Source organism: Apodemus sylvaticus, chromosome 16 (genome assembly GCF_947179515.1).
Source record: "Apodemus sylvaticus chromosome 16, mApoSyl1.1, whole genome shotgun sequence".
NCBI lineage: Eukaryota > Metazoa > Chordata > Mammalia > Rodentia > Muridae > Apodemus > Apodemus sylvaticus.
The window spans coordinates 15,278,062-15,298,929 of NC_067487.1; the positions used below are offsets into that span (position 1 = coordinate 15,278,062).

Below are 20,868 nucleotides of genomic sequence, written 5' to 3' on the forward strand. Positions count from 1 at the left end.
CTGAGCAGATCTGGGTCATTCTAGAATCTTCTCACCTATATGTCTTCCTCCCACTGGGGGTACAGAGGTACTGCGTTTGTTGTGTGAGTCCTTTTCCTGGAGAGATATAAACAGATACAGGCTCCTGTCGACAGAGAGCACCAAGGATAACCCACAGTATGATTACACCGACGTCGACGTTGGCGAGCAGGCAAGTTTATCGTACTATTCAAAGAGCAAAGAAAACCCGTGCCATCAGAGGTTCTCATCACGCCATAAAGTCCGTAGCATGTGACCTTGAAGGAGGTTCCATCAATAGGACAGAAAACACTATTAGCTTGACCTGTTGAGGCAGAGGATCCTCTCCCGTTGACCGCAAGCCCACAGGGTCACAGTGAGTCCTAGGATAATTTGGACTACATTGTAAAATACTTCTTCGAAGAAGAAACATACCATTATACAGTAACTATGCAGTATGTCTTTTAAACAGTTGCTGAAGCCCTGGGCTCTGTCCCCAACACCACACACACACACACACACACACACACACACACACACACTATATACCTAAGTTCTTATACTAATAATCATGGAGAGATATGAGTCCCCAAAGTCTGGTAGATTAGGTAGTAGGGCCCTCTTACAGAAAGCTGTTTTACTCATTGGGTATGGTTTGTAAGCCAGCCAGAACCCTGCCCCCTGCGCAGGAGGATGTGTCATGGGTGTGTCCCGAGTGCTTGCTAGTTGGACTTCACCCAGTTTGAGTCTCTGCTTTGTAGAACCACTTCTCCCCAGTAGTCTGAAGTGTTCCGATGCTGGAGTGCTTTTCTCCCTCCCACAGTAGTAGCACCTACCCGTGAGCTGGGAGGCTGCTTCCCTACCCTACACATGGATCCTCCATAGAGTAACCAAAATTCTTACTGCCTCTGCTAAACAGGAGTGATGATTGCCCGTCCTGGTTCTTGGGAGAACCAGAGGCTTACTGTACCCAGTGTGCCAGGCCTGCCTCCGCAGCAGGTGCTCAGATGACAAGGTGACTGTCAGTTCATGCAAGCACACTTGCCACCATCATGGTCAGGCTTGTCATTATTCAGTGATTTCCTTTTCCGGTCAGCTCAAACCATCAGCAGTTTTCTGCACGTTTAGCTGAAGCACCTACCTGCTGTGCTGTTTTTTTCAGTGCCCTGACCTTGGAGTTGTCCACTAGAGGGCGCTGAGGAACAGGAACGATGCTCGGACCCAGCCTTCTGCATAGAGAGGAAGATGGTGTTAGCCTCCTAGATTTTTTGTTCTGCTTCTAAGCCACTTAGCTGAGGAAGAAGATTAACTTTTGACTTTTTCATCAGCTTGAGGGGGAGGGCAGACCTGTGCCTGCCCTGTTTGTGCGGCTAGGATTTTCCTGTGGCCCAGAACTGACAACCATTGGCTACAACTGTGATCAGAGATGGCGGCTGGACTGGCGTGATAAAATCCCATGACTTGCTAATCTTCTTATATTTAAATGAAGGGTTTGTGCATGCATCTTTAAGATGCTGTAACTTTCATAAATATATTAATCCACAATCTCCTTGTCAAGAAGGAGAATTTATTCAGACTTTCTGAAGAGACAGCAGCCGTGTGGGAGGCTTGGGAACTTCAGAGGGTTCCTTAACCATCTGCTCTTATCTTAATAAAGTGCCTGGTCCCTGCACATCACTTCAGGTGCTTTTGTGTTTGTCGGAAATGCACTGTCAGCAGTATGTTTGCATTTCTGTTGGAAAGAACCATTGCTAAAGGAAAGATGGCTGCTGTCACCCTGTGTGAGCCACACGATAGATTTTATTTCCAAGCTATACTTCCTGAAGTATTTTTCTCAGGGTTTAAAAAAAAATTAAAATGTGGTGATTTGCCCCTCTAGCTATGTTTGTCTCCAACGTTGTGAAGCCATGCCTTGCTTCAAGCCTCTGTGAGTTGAGAGTAATTGCCAAGCTTTTGGCTTTGTGTGGCTGGATTTTTGTTCGTTTGGTTGGCTGCTTTGGTTTTGGTTTTGACTTGTTATTACGTTAAGGAATATAAAGAATATACTACAAAAAGTTGTGGTTTTGTTTTGTATCCCTTCAAGAAGGTCTTATAGGTAGGAGATAGCTTGGAGCTTAGATGTTACTTTTGTACTTTTAAATCTTTTCAAGTTTAAAATACTCTTCTATGTCTATTCAAACTATATTAGAAAGAACTTATAAATAAAAATATCACACATTGAAATGTACCACACCCAACATCTTCACATCTCAGTGAACTTCTCTCTATCTAGACTACTGCGCTGAAGCTTCGAGGTTCGCTGGTGGACTCCCCAGTCCTGTGTGGAGTTGGTCATGTTCACTGAGACAGTTGTTGACCGGTTTGGGGTTGAGACATTGCTTTTCAGAGGGGAATGAGACACACTTACTAAGGTCTCCTCAGCAGACCCAGCTCTCCTGAGCAGCCAGGGGGCGAGTGCAGTTGAAGATTCCCACGATGCGTTCATAATTCCAGTGACAACAAATGGTGCATGTCGAGCAGTCCTTCAGACAGAATGCAATATTTACAGCCTGTGCCATCCAAGAGCCATCTTAAGATGGCAGCAGGCCAGAGATCCAGGTGTGCTGCACATCTGCCTTGTTGCTGCAGCGGTTCCTGCAGACACATTTAAACCCTCAGCTGTGTGTGCTTATCATCGCTGCCTTAAACTGAAGCTGAGAAAAAATAGGGAACTTCCTCCCGGCACACAGTCAGATCACATCTGTGTGCAGAGCGGTGGGTGGAAGATGTGGAAATGCGGTACCTTTCAGGGCAGAATCAGCAGACGGGTAGATGAGTTAGACCACACTGACAGCATACAGTTGGTCCAGGGAGCAGGGATGATGGGCAGGCGACTGTCAGTCAGTGCTGACGCAGACAGGTAAGGATCTGAAATGTACCAGGCACGACGTGAACCGGGTGCGAGGGTGGGAGGCGTGTGTAGCCTTGCCCTGAGCGCCCACTGCCGGGGTGCTCCGTTCCCCGCTTCAGCTCACGGCTGCTCACAACTCCAAAATGGTTTCTACAGGGTCTGGGAGGTTTGCCAAGGTTCGCCATCACCTCTGTGGGATAGAGAGGTATGGAAAGGATGCTGAGGTGTGGCGCGATGGAGAGCGGCTGCCTTCACTGTGCAGCCTGTCCACTGGCCACCCGACGATTCAGCCTCTGCGGACCAGCAGTTCACTATGATTTATTTTGACATTAGTGGAGGTTCCCGTACCACTGCCTTGCCCACATCTGCCCTATTTTTATATCCATCCAAGATCGCTTTGAGTCGTGTGCTTAGGTGCCTGCCGTAGTCTGACCCAAGTGTTGTATTCCCCAAATGTAATCTATGTGGGAATGTAATCTATAGCACAGTGATACCAGCGTGCAGGACCCTTGGGAGCGTTAGGTCACTAGGAAGTCACTCTTCCAGTGAGGTGAAGAGCGCCTTTAGAAAAGGATCCTGGGAGATCTTGTTCAACTCCTAGGCCCTTTGAAGACAGTGGAAGCCACAGCCTGTGAGGAAGAGCCTCTCACGTGACAGTGGCACCTTAATCCTGGACTTACTAGTTTCTAGAGCTGTGAGCAGACATTTCTGTCACATATACCCAGCTCAAGGTATTTTGTTTTATTAACCTAACAATCAGACAGTAGCATACTCACAGACATGTTCAATATAACGGCCCATCACTAACGGCCCACTAGCAAATGTGCATTATGTAGGTACATATAACGCTTTAAAGAGATCACTTAGTAGTTTTTCTGCCACTCTCTAGCACAGACGAAGGGCAAATTTGGTGTAATGTAAATATTCTGTTAGATATGTTGTGTGAGTTCAAAAGTCCAAGTACCAGTGCGCCACGCCCCTGAGCTCCAGCCTTGAGGACAGAACCCCAGCTTACACTCTGCCTAAGTTCATGGGATGGATGGCTGTAGTGATTTCTCACAGTTTATAGGATGCATTTTCCTCCAAGTCCAGGCCAGAGGCATGCTAGTGTTGTGCTTTTTAGGCGTTTCTTCTGTGTTTGGTGTACAAAAGAGATAAAAACAAACAAACAAGCAAACAAAAAACCCAATTCACTGCATACTTAAGCTTGAATCACCTGAGTTTCAAGGCTTCGAAGCATGGAAAAAATGCTGACTGGTCCAGCCCAGCGCCATGTCTATAGTCTTACACAAAATCCAGTCAGTTTGGTGGCTCTGTCATGCCTCAGATAAGGTGAAATTTAATTTAATCACCATTATATGCAGTGTTTATACTTAGCACAATTTGCTCTTTTAATATAAAATCTGGTTACAGTCCCAGTGGAGAAACAGATGTAACGTGTAATTGCAAAGAGAATTAAATCAGCATTCAGGCATTTCTTCCTAATGTATTTGGTTTTGCTTCATGTCTGCAGAGGGATTTTGAAAAGGAACAAACCCTTCCTAGGTTGGCCTAAGCAATGAGCAAGGTGGACACCGTGTTCCTGACCCGTGTGACTGTTTTCTTCACAGGTGCTGGACTGGATAGAGAACCACGGAGAAGCGTTTCTGAGCAAACACACAGGCGTGGGCAAATCCCTCCACCGGGCCAGAGCACTGCAGAAGCGCCATGAGGACTTCGAGGAAGTCGCACAGGTACGAGAGCGCCCTGAGTACCCGGTGGCCAGGGGGGTACTTAAAAAGCTTGAGGCGAGTTAGCCTTTGCTGGGTGTGCGAGGTTGTTTAGTGAGGTTAAATTATCTGCAGAATGAGGTGACCCTCATCTAGGTAGAAATTGTTCTAGTCAGCTATCCCCTGTAAATCGTAGCGCTTTGAAACAAGTTTGCCTTTGATGATTTTCTTTTTACTTATTAGGCTAGTCTGTGGTTTTCACTTCACAGTGGGAGAACAACAGCCCCTCTGAGGTTTCGGGCATTTGGCTTGTCCATTTCCAGTTGTGTTAACTGTGTGCCTGGGAGGCTGGAGCCAGGTGTGGAAGGCTCTCGGAGCACAGGATTTGTAGAGTTCAAGTGTCGGTCAGGCTGTGACACTGACCGGCAGCAGGACTCTTTGATCTGAAAAGTCGCACAGGCGCAGTTGTGGGCATTGTAAGGAAATGGAGAAAAGCCGCTCTCAAAAGAAATCATCTAAGACAGAAGTGGTGGCACGCGCCTTCCAGGTCAGCCTTATCTACATGAGTTCCAGGACAGCCAGGGCTACCAGAGAAACCCTGTCTGAAACAAAGAAACAAGCAAACACCCTCTCACACAGACACACAAAAGAGGCCATCCAAGTAGTACAAATACAAATCCAGATTATGGTCACTGTAAATAGAACATCACAGAATCTACAGATGAGAAGCAGGAAATGGCCCCTGTGAGAAGGGGCATTAGACATTGGTTCTTCAGTCCCGGCTGCTGAAGTCTGGGGGATGCTGTCGTCACATGAAGACACTTGAGCCCTTGGATTCTGCCTGCACCCTCCTGAATGTTCCACAGTGAGATAAAGTATACACCAAGACTGGGCGTTTCCCACCTAAGTGCTTACTGGAAAACCAACAGCATTTGCTGAGCAGGGCTGATGTTAAGTGCCCTGGAACTGAAGCCCCGTACGGACAGGGCTGTTGTGTTCACCTCCCTAGTTCAGCAGCTGCTTGTTCTAATGAGTAAACAGGAGTGCATAGAGAAGGCACTGTCAACAGGGTCTCGAGGGAGGGAGGGCGGGAGGATTAAAAAAGAAACAAGCAGTTAGACAACACTATAACACGACTCCAGCCAGTGCTGAACTGGGTTTATTTTTTTTTTTCATTCCCCTTCTATGCCTTTCTAGATACATGCAAAGAATAAGGTCAGTTCTAGATCAAAGCAGTCAAGAAATGAGCAAGGCAATAAATGACATCTCCTGGTCACTGTGTCTAGGGGTTTATTAGGATGACCAAGATACAAGAAATACAGTACACTCCATAGCTGTATTCATTTTGAGCCTTGTCCTAGCCCAATGTCAAATTCTTTTTGAGCCTACTCCCTTGTCCTAGTCCAATGTAAATATTCTTGCCAAATTCCTGGAAGGGGTTCCCATGAGCTCTCCACTCTACCAGGAAAATAGTAACTAAGTGTCAGAGTGGCCCTAGACAATAGACTTGAAGTGTAAAGAATTAGAACAGAAGAAGGCTTCAGTTCTTAAGAGTAGAGAGGTTGGAGCAGTGTAGTCTCACAGCCTGCTGACCACCAACGTGGCTGTGCCAATGCTGTTCTCAGGACAAATAAAGGGTTTGACTATTTGCTGTTCAGAGAATTGGATGCAGGAGTGGAATTACAAGATAACAAATGGTCTCCCAAGTCCCTTTCCACCACAGAAACACTTTTAAAACCTTGCTTCTAAAAGCTGGTTACCTGTACAAAGGAGAAGAGGTGGGTCTGGTCTCTGGGTCTGCAGCCTTGGGATGTGACTCAGAGGTCTTCACATGTCCAAATTCTGGTGGGGGGCGGGGGAGGTGTCTCCCTGCCTTCATTTTCATTTTCTGGAAAGTGCTGTGCCACTTTTTTATAGCAGAATATAGAAAACGTATTTTTATTTTGCCTTCATTTATATCATTTGATAAGCTACTTCTAAAATTACTTTGGGCTGAGGAGAAATTGGAATTATGTGAGCAGTACCCAATCGGGCATCAAAGAATCTCAGGGCACCATGGCAAATACCCAAGCTCTAGAAGGCCAGGCTGCCGCCCAGAGCACATATTTCCTCATGCTCTCAGATGGGCATGCCCTTTACCTTTCTTGAGCATTTTCTAACATGCAGGAGAAGAGTATCTGTCACTCCTGTTTCCCCCTCTGCAGCCCCGTGGTTCTCTCCATTCTCCACTAAGGAGATGTCACCTATGGCTAACCTAACCCGGTAAACTGTGGGTTGGGTACAAGATGGTCATCAGAGCTGTCAGCATAAATCGGCCTGAAGGTTTCCCAGGAAGCACAGGTCGCAGGAGCGTGTGTGCTATCAATGGCTTTCTGTTCCCGGTCAGCAGATAGGCCAATGTTTGCTTGTTCCTTCTGCTGTCTTCCTGAATCCCAGTACTTCCTCATCTCTTACTCCTTTTCCCAGGGACTCCGGGGGTGACCAACCATCTGACCCACAGTGAAAGCAGTATGGTGGAAATCAGACACGTGTAGGGAAATATCAGGAATTCTTTAGCTGGCATTTCAGATACCTGCCCCGCCCGACTTTTCCTCCCTCTAGCTTTCACACGACCACGGACCACACATCAGCTCTTTGACCGGAGCAGGGGCGGGGATAAGGGTGCAGGCAGCCAACTCCGGCTCGGCCTCCTCAGCAGCCATGGCTTGTGGCAGAGTGGCTGTGTGTAATAGTCCGTGGTACCTAAGCCAGGACACAAAGGTTAAAGAACTGACTATTGTAGCATAGAAAGGAAGGCTGTCGGAGGCTGGCCCCTGCAGGTCAAGAGGTCAGGCTGCAGGTCAAGAGGTCAGGCTTGAGTAAACCTGGCCTTCCAGGGTTACAGAGCTGCATGTGTGCAGCCAGCCTGTCCTTAGTGACTCAGACTCTCTACCCCAGCCTGTGGCTGCAGCTGGTTGTTTTGTTTTCATTGTTCTCGGTCTCCCAGATCTTATCTTTGCCTCTCCACCCATGCTCCAGGCCATTCCATAGGTCCTGGATCCTTCAGAGATGCCAGCATCTATAGCAGCTACCTCCCAGTACTTACCTTCACTCTTCTCTTGAAAAGCATCATTTGTTCTGTAGGTAACTAGAGAAGAGTGTTCTGCTGCTTTTACTCCTCCCTCCACCCACCCACCCCCATCACCCACCTCCTTACGTGGGTCATTTGATGAGGCTTCAAATCTCTGTATAACAGTCATTGGCAGTCAATAAGGGGAGGGGACATTGCTTGCTGCTGGGCTCATGCTATAACAGAGCTCCAACTTCTAATCCTCTCAGGCTATTCCACAGAGTTTGCTCTGCCTCAGAAGCACGCCATCATAGGCTGGGTAAGAGGCTTCTCCACAGGCAGGCACAGAGCCACAACTCCGAACCCATGAGAAATCATGACTCCTACCCTGGCTTCCGTACAAATGTATATGGCAAATGAGGTCAAGACAAGGTCTCTGTCAAGGAAGCACGATTTGGATTTAAACCTCTCTTCATTAAAACCTCTCTCTTCCTTGAGAGCAGAGTAGCTTGTCTTACTTTAGCACTGCGAGGAGAACGGGGGCAGCAGCTCTTTCTCAGCCCCTCATATTCAGTGGCATTACAGGTCCAGGTTTTAGACTGTGGTATTTTAGGAATCAGTCCATTTTAGGATGGACTGATGCTACACCTTAAACCTTGAGGTAGGAGGAGCTCTTAGTAAGTAAAATATATTCCCGGAGGGAATGCAAAGTTTCAGAGGTAGAGAAAAGCAAATCCTTCTTCTTTGTTAAGATGGGTTTTCTGTTCCAGATTCCTCTGTAGCATTAATTTCAAGTTGGCTTTTGTTTAAGAGCTCCTTTTTATTAAAAGATTTATTTATTTTATACGTGTGTATTTGTCTTAGCACCACATGCATTCCTGGTGCCTATGGAGGCCAAAAGAAGGTATTGGACCAATCCCTGGGTGCGGAGTTACAGGCGATACTGAGCTGCCGTTTAGGTGGTGGGAATCAAACCCTAGTCCGCTATGATTGACTGCCAAACCATCACTCCAGTCTCCTAGATATCTTGTAGGAGTAGCAAACTGCTTAATAAAGTATTTCTTGCCGTGAACTGAGAGAGCTGTAGCTTGTTAGTAGCATAGGCAGTTAAAGCAGGAAGCAGTGAAAGCCTATGGCTCAGTTCTCTGAAAATGGGCTAAATATAGGCTTACTGTGTAGAGCAATCCCAGTGTTCTAGGAAGGAGGAACCCTGAAAGAACTTCTCATGTTGATGTGGTGGAAGCGAGCCGTAGGCTGGCTTTACCAGACGCCCACCCTTGAGGTCCGTGCCCAGGGCTTCAGGGTGTGTTTCAGATGCTGCGATGGCCTCCTCAGGAAGCACTGGCTCAATCTTGCAGAGCCAAGGACGTCCTTGTGACGACTGTGAATCGGCCTTTTGTCGGTGCGGTGATTGTGAGTACATCTTTGCTGCTGAGCCAGCCACTGTGGCTGTTGTGTGCTGTGTGACACGCACAGCTAGAGAGCATTTTCTTGTGCTACTGTAAAACTTAAAATGCATTTCATGGAAAGAGTTTTGAAGGTGACTGGTGGAAGGGAAGGCGGTCCTTGAGCAGCACTCTTTTACTTAGTAGTAGCTTTCTGAGTCGATGTTATTAAATTTAATAAACTATGATCACAACAGACATGTAAAGCCCAGAGAGACCTACGCTGTGACTGCTGGCTCCCGAGAGCAGCAGGATCCTGACAGACATTGGTGACTCTGGCCTAGCATCTCTCCATAGGTCCCAGTCTGTGATGCTTACACGATTCTGCACTTGAGCTTCCTGTGTCGTAACCTGCCCCAAGGCGGCCTCCTCAAGGCGTGTCTATGGATAGCTGTGTGTGCCCTGTGATCTCCTTGCATTCCTAGATGAGGGTCTGAGAATTTGTCATATAATGAAACTCTTCCCACATTTCAGAAGGCCAGCGGTGTCCCCGCTGTGCTCAGTCTTTTTGCTAGGAGGATGCTGTGTCCGCCTGGACATACAAGTGTGTCCACGTTTATAACATGGCTTGACCTTCTTCACATATGTAATAAGCTTCTGTTTGTTTTTAATAAACTTAGCTTTTAATGTAAATATATATTGTGTTTTAGTCTTTTAGAATTAACAGTGGAGAATTCAGGGCAGATTCTTTTTAATGAAGCATTTCCCTCAGGGCTAAAGTTGTCAGTGCAGCACCTGCCCTCAGTTAGTCAGGTCCTCAGACCGCAGAAAGACAAGAAAAGAAAGGGCAGGTCCTTGAGGCTGCTTTTCCCACAATGATGTTTCCTGAAACTTAAGGAGATGACTGTTTCTTCCTGATTGTGTCTAAGCCCTCAGATAGTTGCTTAGTCTTTCTGAGACCCTTTCCCGAACTGTAAAATGGTAATCTCTCCCTTTATGGGGTTGCTGTAAAAATACATTAGAAAGGAGGGAAGGGAAGGAGGGAGGGAGTGAGTGACAGAAGGTCTTCAGAATTCCACTCCTTGACCTAGACCATGTAGATGACTGGAAATACAAGGTTGACTATGACAGTCCTTTGACAGTAGCCAGGCATGTCAGGACCTAACGTAGATGATGTTGTCAGTGTTTATCCTGTGCTGACCTTATTTATTGAGAACCCACCCACCCTGGGAAAATAATGGGTGTCTCTGGTCAAATGTAACATGTAAACAGTAGTTGGTGTCCTAGTTGGGGTCACTGTTGCTGCGATGAAACACCATGACCAAAGCCATTTGGGGAGGAAAGGGGGTTATTTGGCTTACACTTCCGCATCACTGTTCATCACTGAAGGAAGCGGAGGCAGGAACTCAAGCAGGGCAGAACCTGGAGGCAGGAGCAGCTGCTGCAGAGGCCCTGGAGGGTGCTGCTTATTGGCTTGCTCCACTTGGCTTCCTCAGCCTGCTTTCTTAGAGAACCCAGGACAGTCAGCCCAGGGATAGCCCCACCCACAAATGGGCTGGCTAGGTGGACCCTCCCCCATCAGTCACTAATTAAGAAAATACCCTACAGCTAGCTCTTAGGGAGGCGTTTTCTTAATTGAGATTCACTCCTTTCTGATAACTCTAGCTTGCATCAAGTTAACATAAAACTAGCCAGCGCAGTTGGTATTTTGCCTTGTCTCCCACATAGAATTCTCCAGGGCCTCTGTTAAGAATTTAGGATTGCTCATGCCGCAATTACAGCTGACTTTCCCCCTCTGAGGCATATATGCATTGAGCTTGCCCCATATCTGTTGTGTTTCTCTCTCCTAGATGAAGAGTGGTCCTTGGGGGTTTGTGCCTTTCACACAGCAGCTGATGCTGCCCACAGCATCTAGTTTGCTCTGCACTGGCCCTTCCTTCTTCTTCAGTTCTGTAGTATTAAAATACCTTGGAGATTTTCTTTTGTGTCCATGTTTTCTTTGCTCATTGTCTTTAAACAAAACAAATGGAATAGGCAATTTTAGGGCTTTCAATAATCACTTTCTATTATCTAGAAATTTGCATTTCCATTTGTTGTAAATATAGTGTCTGCCATCTTTGGAGAGACATGGGTTCTAGTGGCTGAGAGCAGGAGGAGGAGGAGGACCACTCATCTTCCTCTGCATTGCAGCACCTCATGTCCCAGATTCTGCTGGTTACACAACATAAGCTGTTTCTCAAGAAAGAGGAAACACCTTGCTCGCCCTGGCCCACCCTTGATATTCCGTCCTTTAATCTCCTTGATGAGGACAAAAGGAATGCCCCAAAGAGGGGGGCCCTCAAGCTGACAAAAGGAGAAGAGCAGTCCCTTCAGTTCCCCTGACACCTACCGCTTTAGATTGCCAGGTCTCTGGTCTTTGAATGGATCTTGGGTCTTTGAATGGCTGCCACTCTGTTGACTGGCTTTGGCAGAGCTCAGTTTGCCACAGGGAAGTGAAAGTGAGTTGTTGTCCCTGTCACAGGGCTTCTGTAGGGTTTCGAGTAGCTGCTCAAAAGCCAGCATTGATGATATGGATACTCTGACAATGAGCTGTCAAAACCACTGACATCCCAGTCCACTACTGAAGGACACGGGAAGGCTCTGTTGCTAGGATGGCCTAGCTGGGGTTTCAGATGCCAATGCTATTGTCCCTGTCTCCATCCCCTAGTCCCCCACCACTCACATCCCCAGCCCTCACACCACCTGTAGTTCTGGGCTAGGGAAAGCCCTGCCCTCCTCTGTACAAGCGCCATTTTCTTTGAGTATGAGATGAGACAGGGAATGAATGACCGTGGTTTAGTGTCACTCACAACACACTTGCTCCTTTAGCAGCCATACTTTCCCCAGTGTGCCTTACTGCTGATCACATCATAGAAAAAGGCTCTTGGCAGTTCAGTAGTGGTTTCCTTTTGGGAGACACTGTCAACTGGAGATTCACTTATCAAACAAGAGAATTAAATTATTTCAGAGCTGAGGTGACAGTCAGTGAGAAAGCAGGATTCATTACTTCAGAAACAAGTTTGCTCACAGGGTTCTGTTTTCCAAAGGGTGTGCTGAGCTGGTAACTGCACTCAGTCCCCAGCCTCAACGTTCCTGAAACAGTTGATTGCTTTGACTAAGTGTAACCCAAGTTGGAGGCCACTCTTTCTCCAGACGTGTTGGATGTTGTTTATCACTCAAAGGGCCGTTTGTTGGGAGTGAGGAGAAGAGGCCTTTAAGAGTTGCACCTGCAGACAGCCTCCAGTGAGATTCCTCTAGTGAGACACACTTTTGACAGAATTTTAGACACACATACACACCCACCGACCCCCCCACCCCCGTCTCTGTCTGGCTTCCTATTTTAAGATGTGATTTTTCCCCCTTCCATGTGACACTAGAAGCGAACCAGGGAACATCTAATCTTCAACTTGTGATCTACAGAACTGTGGGCTAAACCACTTCATGCATGAAGCTAGTCCCTTTCTGCTGCTTTGTTCTAGGAATGAAAAGGAGGCTCAGAAAATTGATGCTGTTCCTAATACTGAATGGCGCTTTGGGACCTTGTCATACCCAGAGGTGGAAAGGGTTTGGAGGAGTAAGCTAGAAAAATCCCAGGGGTGTAAGTGGTCCTGTCCAGGGAACTGGTCCCAGGTAGAAGGTGATTTTTCATGCACATAAAGTCCAGGAGTTACAGGGTCCTGGTGGCTTCAGCCTGTCCTCCAGAGGGAGGTTCAGAGTCCAAACACAAGTTTTTCATGATGTCAGAGGTCCTGAAGGGATTTCCCAGTGGAGCCTTAGAGGAATAGAGCTGTCTATCGAACATGCATCAGATAGCTGGACGGTGCTGTGCCTTCCCAGAATCTGGCTGATATCAAGGTACATCCCTAGGCAGCTGCCACATGGGGGATGACAAGCAAAGCAGTCGGACTCACATCTTAGGAGCCTGGTTTCTCATTACGGTCTGCACAGGGTGCCAGGGCTGGTGTTTGGATCTAGTACCCACCCTGTTGGGCCTTCCCATTTGTCAGTCTTCTATTGGGATAGGACTGTTGATGCTATTCCCATCACAGGAGACTGTCTTCCTTTGGCTTTCACATGGTTAACAGTTACAGGGAGTTATAAGGAGTCTCTGAGGCTTCAGCTGGTCCAGTTTTGCATCATGAGATGCACAGGAACTGTGGGTATCAGAAATAGTGCTGTGGTTTGGTGTAGTGTGTGCACCCTCCCCAGAGGTCTGTGTTGAAATAATCCCCGCTGTGATGCAGTAGGAGAGGAAATGAGTCAGGCTGGTGTCCACAGGTGGGTCTTAGCGTTAGGGCAGATAGATACCCATGACCGAATCCTAGTGGCTTTCTAAAGAGAAGAGAAGCCAGGAGAAACGTGCAGGCTTGTCTCTTATAATGCCGGAGGTATGTTGGGACTGTCACCATCAGATGTGCCCTTATATCCTGGGCTTCAGAACCGTGGGCTGCAGTTGTCTTTCTTGTGCATCTCCCCCAGTCCGTGAGGTTGTGATATGGGCACTGATCCAGAAGTCCTCTCCGTCAACTGGGAGCCTCGCTTCCCTATTATCAGCCCCGTCGCTCGCTGAGCCTGTCCCCAGCCCAACCCCCGGGGATCCCTTTCCCATACGCTGGGCCACCTTGTACTGTTCAGCTCTGGGACTTTAAGGAGGATGAATGAGCCAAGCGATGCCTCAGCAGAGCCGCAGGCTGGAGTTCAGTCCTCCCTGCAGGGCAGGCTGCTCTGACCACACCGAGAGCCTCCAGCCCCCCTCGGCGCCTCCTCTCATCAGTAATGTCCCTGAGCAGTTTCCGACAACAGTCGCAGGCTGTAGCTTATCTGCTCGTGTGAGAAGCACAGCCACAGCCACAAGGTTATCAGGAATGAGGCAGATTGGTGTTCAGAGAACAGTCCCCACGTATCTCCACATCGCGGCGGCCTTACGCACTGACTACGCTCTAGCCACTGGGAGTCTCCTTTCCTTCCTAAGCTGTGCACTGTGAAGCAGAAGGGGAGAGCTCAGTTACTCTGTCATAAAGTGAGAGGAAAAAGTGAAAGAGACCTTTGTGGCCACGGGGCATTTCCGACTCCACCTTAGCAAAAATCGAACGGCCTTTTGAGTCAGGAGCCGTTCTGGCCAGTGCTTAACAGTTGGCTTGGCGTCAGCACAGGGTACTGATGGGGATGTGTGCGCCTCCTGAAGTCATCGCTCCTTACCTTATATGAGCGATCAGAAACACTGCTAATAGTTCCCTGTTGCCATGTATTATGGCCCCCACGCTGGCTGCTTTGCTGAATGCTCACCTTCTGTTTCTCTTGGGCAGAACACATACACAAATGCAGATAAACTGCTAGAAGCGGCAGAGCAGCTGGCTCAGACTGGGGAATGTGACCCCGAAGAGATTTATCAGGCTGCCCATCAGCTTGAAGACCGGATACAAGATTTTGTCCGGCGAGTTGAACAACGGAAGATCCTGCTGGACATGTCTGTGTCGTTTCACACTCATGTAAAAGAGGTAAGGCATCATATAACGAATGAATGTAATCTGGCTGACATGGTCTTGGATCTGTTGGAAAGAATCTGAATGTTCTTATAATGAGAGGCAGTGGCCGACAGGTGGCAGGTTAGGAGCTGAACCTATTAGCAGCAGTGCATCAGGCCTGGAAGATAACTTCCTGTTTTCTGCTTCTGCAGCTGGCTGTGCTTGGCACATGGGTACACGGTTGCCTTTGTAGGGGTCATCCGTAGTCGGGGAGACTTGTGGGTCAGGGGATGAGCAAGAGAACCAAGAAGCAGAAGGAGATTTTTTCAGCCTTAGAGAGGAACAGTGTTCCATCGTCAGGTCCTGCTTGTTGTGGACAGCGCTGCTGGGGTGCTGTCTGTGTGTTGCTTCATCACGGGGTAAAGCATGGTGGCCTTCTGGTCTTAGCAGACTACTTTCACCTACTCCTTCAAGTTCTATTACAGAGTTTAAATATGCCAAAGGTAACTTGGTACAGGTGCTAATGTCCTGTGTGTGCCTGTGGTAACAAGAGATCAATGTAATCAGGAATGTTGAGAAATAGGTACCAAGTGTCCCAAAAATATTATATATAGATATATAGATATAGATATAGATATAGATATAGATATAGATATAGATATATAGATATATAGATATATAGATATATAGATATATAGATATATAGATATATAGATATATATAAAATATTTTTGTTTTTGGGAATAGTTTTGCTGTGAAATCTATAGTAGTCCTGCATTCCCCCAGTAATGAAAGCTGGTTATAAACGAGCAGTGATTCAGCCTTCGCCTTTTGAGTGTTTAGATTATATGATGGCATTATTGTGCCAGGTATATTTTGTTTCAAGTGGGTTTTTTTAATAATATTAAAATTAAGTTTAATGTTAGGTGACTTAGGAAAAAAAACGCTTCAGAAAGTACCTTCACAGGTTGCTGTGACACACTGTGACACACTGTGACATGCCTCTCTATACATGGGACTTGTTAAAGATGTGCTTTAATTTGGGCTTATGTACACAAAAGCTCACGGCGGTAGAAGAAGGAGGATCTGGAGGGATCAAGTCACTGGGAGAGACTGGGGAGAGGCAAGTCTGGCTTGCTTTGGGTAAGAAGACATCCAGCGTCTAAGTACCCATAGGTTGCTTTATGGAATGCACCCTCAGTATGGTTCCGGGACTTTGGGAAGTATGTTCACAGCCAGGGACTGCAAGTTAGATGTTTTTAAACTCCAGGACAGTGATGTTTGCTTCCTTTGAGACCCTGTGCATCTGTGAAGTAGGTAGTGGGAACCGTAGGCAAACCGCACCGTTTATGCGTTTAAACCTGGAGTTTATGCCTCTTCTGGTCTGCTCCGGTGGTGGTTGGCACTCAGACCTTTCTGCAGAAGGGCTGGGACTTCATGGTTCTGAGATGAACATCAGAATAGAAAACCCAACACAGGTAGCGTCCTTCTGCACTCTCCGTTCTACCTAAGACTAAGACAGACTTGGAAATACTTACAGTCCATCTTTCCCAGGAAACATGTTCAGTGGATATTCGTCCAGCAGTTTTTAGCTTGGATGTGTGATCAGACTGGACCGAATCTCTTGCTCCCCAGCTCTGCCCACTCCACCTCCCAGCCTTGTCACGGCAGGTCAGACGTGTTGAACCAAGCTGCCAGCCTGATGAGGTTGTCTCCTGCCAGACCCATCAATTCCACCCATCGCATCTCGAGCCCCACCTTTGGGGCTATATTCTCCCTCCTCTCTAGGATTCCACCCCTTGATGGATGACGTATCCTCAGCTCTAGGACTATGTCCTCCCCTGCCATGCCCTACCCTGGCCATAGTCAACTGCCATTCTTGACATTTTCTGGAGCACCATATCAGCAGTGGCCAGCTTGCCTTAGGACTCTGTGTTCCTGTGTTACCTGATTTGTGTTAGTTACTCCTTTTTATACTGCACAGTTCACCTCAAAGCTGAGAGAGCAATAAGATCAGAGTTGACCATGTGTGACAGCCAGCCCGGAGCCGTGAGCAGGCTGGAAGGCTCACATCCAGCCAGTTCCCTATGAACACACAGAGTACTGATGATGCTTTGAATGTCTTAGGTGCTGTGGGAGAGGTGGGAAGAGTGGTAACCACAGGGAATGGACAGCGACTTGGGAGAGTAGTGAGACGTAGTGTGGTGCCCACCTGTACCGAATTCCTGGGAATAGTCTTCAGTGGCTTTTAGCTATCCTAGGAACAGGGTTAGTGTCCTTGAGACAGAGTCTTTGCCTGAGCTAGTCTGTGGTACAGATTGCCTTGCCTACTGTGTCACACTTGTCACCACGCAGACACAGCAAGACAGCTAAGAGGAAAGCATTTTGCACAGGATGAAGTTTAGATATGTTGATTTTTCCCTCCAAAGTAACATCTGTATCACTTTGGAGAAAAGATAATATTATAAATGACTTTAGTAGCTGACCTGGCAGAGCCTGTATTGTCACTAGGTTTGCAAACTGTTTTGAAATCGAAACACCTTCAGTTTTGACTGGTTTGCACTCTGTGACCTTTAGTGTCCGTGGGTCTGCAGGCTAAGAAGGCCCCAGTCTATCCTCCAGGTGAAGTAAATTTCTCCCAGGCTGGAGAAGGGTCAGTGGCCCATTCTTTCCTTTTCATAGATGACGCCATCACGGTAAGTATAATTATCTCAACTGCTTCCTCTCAGAGGCATATACCTAAGGTGACCCAGAGTAAAGGGATGTCTGGTGGCTGCCGATAAACACAGAGTAGGGCCCATATTGCTAGGTGGCTTACAAGGTCGCCAGGGACAGTATCCTGTAGGGTTGGCACAAGCCAGGATTTTCTCCTCCAAGTGTCTGGGCTTCATGTTAGCCACAGACTCTCCCTCAGAAGACTCATCTCTTCCTGAGTATCCTTACTGTACCTACAGTGTCCTTCTGTGTGGCCTGCCACACCCCCCCCAGGAGGGGGTACTTAATAGATTTCTACAAGAAGGAAGGTTGCTTTCGGTAGTGATCACACTGATCATGGCTCAGTCTCATTGGCATTTAGATGAGCTTCAATGGACTGAAAATGAAAGTGAAAGTTAAGACAAAGATGGATGGATGGGAACACTTTAAATTGGCAGGTGTCTGCATGACATCATCAAAAATGGTGGGTGGCTAACAGATAGACTATACAAGGCAGTTTTTCTCAGACATTTACCTTGAGAAATAACTAAGAAACGTGTCTGTCACAGGCAAGGCCATAGAACTTTGTGGAAGTCACGTGACAAGGCTCCTGACCCAAGACATGCCCTCACTATGCACAGAGTTTCGCAGGGTAAATTTTAATTCTCCTCAGTGTGGGCCTCCCTTTTTCCTGCCTGGTCAGTTTCTGTCTATGACACAATCCCATAACAACTCATTCTGGAAGGTCAAGAAGGCAGCTTACTCATGGCCAGCTCAGCTGTCTGTGGTAGTCCCACCTAGAAGAGGCTTGGTAGCTAGCTCTCTGGTCATCAACCTAAGATTCTGTTCCCCGACCTCCAAATTATGGTCACTGTGCCCTAGAGTCTGTTAATCTTGCTTTTCTGTCAGTGTTGAAATGTGGCTTCTCTCTTATGGTTTATGTGTGAGCTGAATGGAGTAAGAGCATTAAAGTGCGCTGTGGCCTTAGACTGTCCCACCCTAGAGAAGGACACAGATTTGACACTCAGTCCTGGAATAGAGAAAAGGACATATTTTCACAGAAGGCAGCTATTTTATACCTCCATGCTGGATCCAGCAGCCCCAGTTTCCCCCTTAAAGCCAGAGTTAGAGGCATTCCAGGACGCTTCCTCCCAGTCTCTTCTTGAGACGCCCCGCCCCTCTCAGAAGAATGTTGCGAGACGCATGCCCTCCTGCCAATCTTTCTCTCAGCCCACAGTGTCTTTTCCTCAGTGTTTTTGAAGTAGATCCTGGAATGTTGATTGTCCTAACAGGAGTGTGGGTTTTGTTCGTGAGGTCTCTGAGCCTTGCACATGCACCCTTCCCTGTCACCCTTGTTTCCTCTCCTACCACGTGTGACATTTATTCACCTCAGAGCTGATGATAGTTCTGACCTCTCTTCCTACTGAATGGACTTTCCAGTGTTCACTTGGTCATCGGCTCTCTTTCTTAGCCAGTCATTGGGAAGTGTGTCCCGCGCCCCACGCCCACTCTGGTGTGTGAGGAGTCACAGTAGCGACCGCAGCTGCTCCAGCACACTTCAGATGTCGGTGTTGCTTGATAGTTTCAGGTCAGGATCCTTTGTGTCCCCATTCCTTAGCCTATCCCAGACTTAGATACTTAATCCAAAGTTGTGAAGTCCTATCGGTCTGCCACCCGATCTTAGCTTTAGTGCCTTGAATGGTATTTTTATTTCTGGATCCAGTGATAATATAATCAATTTCAGCCATTTCTACTCATTCAGTGTCATTCCCCAGCCTGGTTCCTGGCTTAATTACAAACTGCTTTGACATTCCTGGGTCCTTTGAGGCAACTGGGTGGGTTGCTGCCAGTTTGTTTCTGAAGATGATTCAGTGACCCAGCACTGGCTCCTGTTCTCAGAGTCCCTGGTCCCCAGTGACACAGGCTGCTGCCACCCTGCCTGGGTCAAGCAGAGAGATCTGGCTGTGCTTCTGCAAACTTGACTGTGAGCTGGACACAGTCCTGTGTTTGAGCACTGCCTGGGAAAAGAGAAGCTTTCATTTTATTCAGAAGGCGGAGGAAAGGCCCAGCAGCCACCTGGAGACGGCTTTGTCTCGCTCGGGGTGCCAGTCTGACTTCATTTTCATTCCTAGCAAAGGAACAGGTCAGCTTCCCTTTTCACTCTTGCTGGAGCCGGGCCTCAGCTCTCCCAAGGGAGCAGCAGGGAGGGGAGCCCAAGCGTGCCGAGGGAGAAGGACTGTCCCTGGCTTCTTCCTGTGCAGAAGAGTTCGCCGTGGAAGTGCGCCTGGTGCGTGTTCATGCGGCCATTGCGGAAGGCCACAGCTCCCTCCTCTCCCTGGGTAGCCCGAGAACCTGCCTTGCATCCAGCCGTTTCCTGTCAGTGCACAGGGGTTACTGCATGAACCAGCTGTCCTGCAGCGGATTCAGCTGACTGTTGGTCGTTCTGGTATAGAGCCTGTTTGCTGCCTCACTTCCTGCGAGGAAGGCCTCTCCCACAGAAGCCTTGCTCTGCTCTCTGTGGGAACATTCTCTGTAGGCCACACCCTATCAGAGGACAGCTGTTTGTCTATCCAGGCTTACCACATGTACGTGCCTGTGTGTGCACACACACATGCTTCATCCTAGGTACAGGTTTGTATAGCCACCACGGTGTCCACACTGCGGTCACACAGAGTCATTCTGTCGTCAGAATCATCTATCTCTCATTCTCGCACTGGAACATAAGCAGGAGGTCTGAATGCCTGGAGCCTTCTGGTTCTGCTCACGGCCTTCTAAGAGCCGTCTCCAGCCTCAACAGTAACCAACGCCGCACATCTCTGTTATTTTTGGTGTTTCAGAAATGGAATCATGAATATTTTTGTGGTTGTGCTTTCAACCTCATTAATCCTCGAGAGTCGCTCACTTTCTTACCCGTATCAACACTTCTTTTCCATTCATTGCTGGGTAGCATTTCACCGCATGAATATGTCACGCATAGACCATTTACCCACTGAAGACCATTTGTGTAGTTTCCAGTGGGGGGCTGTTAGAGCAGGGAAGCCAGGAATAGTCATGTGCAGGTTTTAGCAATAATGAGAGTTTGCACTTCTCTGCAATAAACAAGGGTCCTTTGGTAAGTGCAGTGCAGATGGGGAAGAATCCACACAGGATTTCCTAGAACAAATCTGCTACACTATACTTCACCAGACGCAAATGTCTAGTGTCCAGATTCCTAGCCCAGAAGTGAGTGTGGTTGGCAGAAGGTAGAGATCTCTCAGGTGTGTTCTACCAGAGGAATCTGATTTGATGTGCTCAGGCGTCAACAATTTCTGTCTAAGAGATATATAATTTCTTGCCCCATTAAATTGTCTGTCTTTAGGAGCACTCGGTTTCTTACCTGAGAGAAGAACGACCAAGCAATTAAATAATGTAGCCCAAGGAAAGTGAGTGCCTCTGCCTCGGCAGGCAGCACCCGGTCTAACTGCGCATCGGTTGTCAAGCCCTGTGGCTCTCCTATCTCGTTTGGCATCCTCGTAAAAAGAGTGTTGTCTTAGAAAACAGATCCTGTCATTTGCACAATTTCCGTGGCAATGTAACCTGCATTAAAATAACCCGCAGCAGTTGTGCCCCTGTAACGCAGCACTCTACCTGTTCCAGTGGT

The 20,868-nt window shown here is 47.7% G+C and overlaps 1 protein-coding gene across 1 annotated transcript in view; it reads left to right on the forward strand.

Moving 5' to 3' along the window:
- The window catches only part of Trio (trio Rho guanine nucleotide exchange factor), a 302,890-nt gene that overhangs the window by 143,725 nt on the left and 138,297 nt on the right, over positions 1 to 20,868 (forward strand). Inside the window, 2 exon segments of the mRNA XM_052159365.1 lie at positions 4,498 to 4,620; positions 14,376 to 14,567. Of these exon segments, the coding sequence (XP_052015325.1) occupies positions 4,498 to 4,620; positions 14,376 to 14,567 (315 nt within the window).